The following is a 5,259-nucleotide window of genomic DNA, read 5'->3' on the forward strand; positions in this document are numbered from 1 at the left end:
ATAATATATATATGTTATATATATTATAATTATAATAGATAGATAGATAGATAGATAGATAATGCTATATGAATTAAAAACGGCAATGCATTTTAATGCTCAATATTACCCATCAGACATCGTTCCCCCTGTGGTAAAGGGGGAGAACGGTATCTGATGGCCATAAATCACCCATCAGATACTGTTCCCCCCCTTTAACATAGCGGAAATGGTATCTGATGGGAGATTTATGGCCATCAGATACCGCACTTCTTCTTTTTATTGCAGTTGACAGAACACTGAGAACGCTGACGCTATTGCGTCCTTTAGTGCGCATGCGGGACACTTTCAGGTCGTTTTCCTGTTCACACTGCAGAACACATACAGGTCGAATTTACTGGCAGTGTGAACGGCCCGGCAAAAAAATCGAAATTGCCAAAAAATCGGAATTGGGTCATTTCTGGCTGCAGTGTGAACGCACCCTTTGAAGCAAACTTACCACCAGCTAGCAACACGTTAGCAGCCTTCATCCCTTCGGTTCCTTTCGTGACCCATATTTAATTTCCATCGGTTGTTGTCCAGATGTGTTGTCGTCTAACTCGGACGAGGACGTCACAAGCTTGAATTTACCAAAACTACTATTATCAAGGCCCTCTCTAATTTTAAGGCAATATTCTGTGAGTAAGAATGGCGAATTTGAACAGCATCTGTTATCTTCTCTGGCTCATGGCTTCTTCTTATTTTCTTTTTATGGAGCTTTTTTAAAAAAAACTGAAAGTGTGCAATACCGCCACCATCTGGTCGGGTGTGTGAGCTGATGCCGTTCACTAACAGATCTTACATCATACATCTGAAAATGGATTGGATAAAGACAGCTTCTGTGTTTTAGTTAAAAAAAACCTGAAAACAACAGATCATATTCGGAGAGATGTAAAACTGAAGATACCTGCTAAATTTAGTGTTAAGGACAAGTATTGTTTTTGTTGTAGAACCTCTGTCACTAAACTGTCAATGTTTGACATGTTAAGGCATGACTACATTATTTGTTAAACAACATTAAAACAAGTTCCACTATTAGGATTATTATTATTTTTTTAATTCTTTGCCGTTTTAACAAAAATAATAAAAGATTATTAAGTCACCTAAAAAGGCATACTTTATTAGCCTAAAGTATACACTGCGATGTAATTTAAAACATACTGAAATTAATAAATTGCTACAAGTATACTTCATATATATTTATAGGTAGTACACTTAATACTGAACATCAGTGATAAGAAGAACTGCTGAAAAGTGCTGAGGGGGGGGGATATCTTCACGTTTAGGCTGAAAGGCTACGATGGGAAATCTGAAACTGGATTGGAGGAAGGAGAGTCCTGCCGAGGTTGAAGGTTCACATGCTGCTGAAGACAACTAGTGGGGATCAAGATGCGAAGGTGAAACGAGAGCAATTAGGGATAGATTATTCCGGATCTGAGTGAGATTGACCTGGTAAGAGCAGAAATCTGTGGCAACTGCACAACGGGAGCTTTTTCAAGCCTGGGTAAAAAGGAGAAAAAGTCTGGTAATTCCACGAAAGATTGAGAACACACGAAATCGTAAGGCCATGACGTTGAGCAGCAGCTTGCTTGAAGCTCAGCCAAAGAGCAGAAACCGATGAACAGCTGGACCTTATCAAAGGAGCGACGCTTGATGATTGAAGGAGGAGACCATCACCAACAGGTTGGAATCAAGGCACATGATGACATCTTTGGTTGAGCAGGTGAGATGAATAGAGTCTTCCAGTTTGAATTTACGCCTAGGCTTCATATTAACATAAAATTATAATTAGCATGACCTAAAATAAATATGGTTGCAATGATATAAGAAATTAGCCAAAATAACAGCTTCATTTGTCAAAAAAATGGAAAAGCCTTTAGAAAAGATTGTGTGATAGATAGCTGGATTTGTACCAATATATGCATTTTTACAGACACAAGAACAAGACAAATTAATTCAAGTTTTGAATTAGTTTTAAAATTGCACACATTAGTAAAACTAAATCTAATGTCTCCAACTAGAACAACCAAAGTGCAATCTTTGGGTTCAGTGCATAACTGTTTGATTTGTGCATAAGATAACATACAAAACAAATGCAGAATGGAACAAAATTCAACACTGAAAAATAAACAAATCTAAACAGAAAAACAAAACTGCCAAAAAACAAAGTAATGTTTTTGCAAATGCCTTAATTCAAATGAGGCATTCATGTCCACAAAAATGGACAGAAGCACTTTTCTGTCCATTCTGTATGAGACGGAATGGAAACGCTGCATGAGACAGAAAAGATATTAATTTCTTAATTTGTAACATGTCGCTTACTCATGGCAATTATGTAATTCACCATAAAATGCTTTGAAAATTATGTTCTTGTTTTCCTGAAATAAAATACTAAGCATACCACAGATGATGTTGTTGTTCACAGATCAAATGTTATTAACTATAAAGACACTTGCAGCAATGGCATTTCTCAGTTTCTCCACATAATAGCAAGATGAGGTACAGTTTTGCAACATGTTGCCTGAAGATGTTTTTAGGCAACATCCTATCTAAAAACATCTTGTATTAAAAGTTTACTCATTTGCCTCAGGATTTTAAAAGAGTACAGCTAAAGATTCACATCCTTGTTAAAATGTCTGGATTTTATGATGCAAAAAAGATGAGAACAAGATAAACAATTTGACAACCTTCTCCACCATATGACCTTTAACCTGTGAAGTTCTGATGTGAAAACAAAACTCCAAATTTGTTGACTTCTGAGGGGTAAATCAGACTCAGGTTTGGACTTAGCCAAAGGCTTCTAGTGAAGCACAGGATAGATGTCATATTAAAGGTAAAAAATGTCTGAAATGATTTTACTAACAAGAACAGTCAGATTAAATGGAGCTGATTGAACTGTCAAGCATACAATAATGTTGTAAGTCATGAATAAAACACTTTCAATCTGTTTTCTCATTACATGTGGTACCAAACTGTCTCCAGCAAAATACAAAAACAACAAATACACAGTTTTTAACTTAATAAATGACATCTAAATACAGTAAAAGACACTGCCCCACAGGTTTGTCTATGTACAGTACGGGTACGCACTGACATAAGCCTTAACATCAGGGCTGAGTCCAGGTGAGGTGCATATACTTTCGGCACCGTAGGTTCGTACGAGAGCTCTCCTGCACATCTGTTTTAGGCGCTCAGGCCGCTGCCTGCGGTAGGGCTCAGTCAGCCTACAGGGGGAGCTGGTGTAGAAGGCAAGCAGAGCGAACAGTGAAGGAAAAGTTTTTTGGCTGCCATGGAGGCTGAAGAGCAGGTTGTTCAGCTGGACACGGACGCTGGTGGGGCCGTCTTCGCTTTGGTAGCTGAGAGTGAAGAAAACATCGGGCTGGCCACTGTCCCTGTGGAAACAAGGACTGTCTTGTCACTCTGCGCATATCAGTGTACTTGATAACAGAGCTGGAACATGCTAAACAGTAAATAGTATTTTATGCTTTTAAACAAAAAAAAACATGTCCACCAATACAAACTATTAATTGTTGTTTTGTTTGGGGGGGCTCTAGTGGCCTTTATTTGATAGCTAATTGACAGGAAAGTGGGTAATGAGAGAAGGGGGAAGACATGAAGCAAAGGTCGCAAAGGCCAGGAATCGAACCTGCGACAGCTGCGTCGAGGACTAAGGCCTCCATATGTGGGTTGTGCTTAACCCCTGCGGCACCACAGCACACCATTAATTGTTTTTAATACTTCCCAGATACTGCAAAATATTCTTATATTTAATCTTGACCTGTTTTGACCTGTTATGTTTGTTCTGTATAAATATTAGAAAGATAATGTCAGTTTAACATATTATATTGACTTCCACTGTTCATTTCTTGGGTTAAAGCTTTTTATTTGAGCAAATGACAAGTACGATTATGACGTTTTTTTGAAAGTGCATATTTTGGGCTAATTACACATTCAATCGATCTGCTATAATTTGCTATTGTAGCATCAGTTTCTCATGGTCTACTGAAGAAATCTATTGATGCACATTCACCTGGATTACTTAAGCCTGGCTCAACATAGCTGCACCCCCTGAACCTGGTTTGGTCTGAAACGGATAAAGACAGGATGATCTGGTGGTGCTTTGACAAGCCCGGTTTTATCCCTTTTCCTGAATTTCTGAATCTTACTTTCGAGAAACAGCCCTGTGTTTAATTGCTTGTCAACACAAACCGCAAACCAGCAGATCCGATGGCAGCAGTTCAATGCATTAAGCATCCAGACGTGTTGTAGACACATCACTGAAGTCTAAGGTGAACATCAAAGTGAGAAAGAAAAAGGGAATTAAGTGATTAAGTGAACCTAGTCATGATTGTTGGTGCAAGAAACTGCTTATCAGATGGGATTTTACTCAGAACCATGTTTCAAGTTCACAGAGAATGACCTGTCCAGTCGTCTGACCTCAGTCTGACAGAAGGCCTTTGAGTCAACTGATGCTGTTCTGAAGGCAAAAGGAGGTCAAACTAAAGTGGTGCACCTAATAAAGTGACCAGTGAATGCAGAGTTCCTTCAGAAGTTTGTGGGTCATAAAGTATGTTTTCTGTAAGGCTGTTAATGTTAAAGCATTGACACTTATTATTCTAAAAAGCTTAAGACATTAACGTTACACAATGCAGGTTAGTTGCATTCCCTAGAAGCCTCTCCCTGCAGAGGGTTACTTAGTTCAAAGCAGCTTGTCACATGGTCTGCTGTGGCCAGCAATGCAGAGCCACAAACGCAAGTGAAAAGATGAGCGAAGAAAGTCAGACCGATGGCGCATGTTTGGATAAAACCAAGCTGGTATGTATTTAGCTTATTGTAAGGACGAATTGTCCTCCCACAGAAGCACAACCAGTTTGTAGTTAATATTTCTAAGCAGCTGTTTTTTAAACAAAACAACTGCCTCTAAACCGTCCTGAGTATGAAAACCTGGAAATGTGAGATTGGTTTTAGACAATAAAACATGTCCTTAAACATTTATGAAAATGTGCATTTTTTCATTTCAAGCTTACAAAGTTAAGCACAGTGATAAGTCACAGCATTAGTGTGGTTAAACTGATTAAATATTTTAATATATTGACAACACTATGTTCAAATTTCCTACTGCGTGTTCAATTCAGTTCAGTCTCTTAATTGATAATGTTTCAATGTGTGTGGATAAAAAGAAAAAGCAGTTTAAAGAGCTAAAAATCTACTTTATGATGACAATAATCTGTGATTCCAATT

General features: G+C 38.2%; 1 protein-coding gene across 2 annotated transcripts in view; it reads right to left on the reverse strand.

Annotated features, from left to right (window-relative positions):
- Positions 1–1,973: 1,973 nt before the first annotated feature.
- Positions 1,974–5,259, reverse strand: part of LOC103129835 (suppressor of cytokine signaling 1-like) — a 19,396-nt gene continuing 16,110 nt past the window's right edge. For both annotated transcript variants that reach the window (XM_007541041.2, XM_007541040.2), the window contains exon 4: positions 1,974–3,410. In XM_007541041.2, the coding sequence (XP_007541103.1) occupies positions 3,086–3,410 (325 nt within the window). In that variant the 3' untranslated portion in view covers positions 1,974–3,085. The remainder of the gene's footprint in view (positions 3,411–5,259) is intronic.

This window comes from Poecilia formosa, unplaced genomic scaffold, assembly GCF_000485575.1.
Source record: "Poecilia formosa unplaced genomic scaffold, Poecilia_formosa-5.1.2 Scaffold583, whole genome shotgun sequence".
In the NCBI taxonomy this organism is placed as follows: Eukaryota; Metazoa; Chordata; class Actinopteri; order Cyprinodontiformes; family Poeciliidae; genus Poecilia; species Poecilia formosa.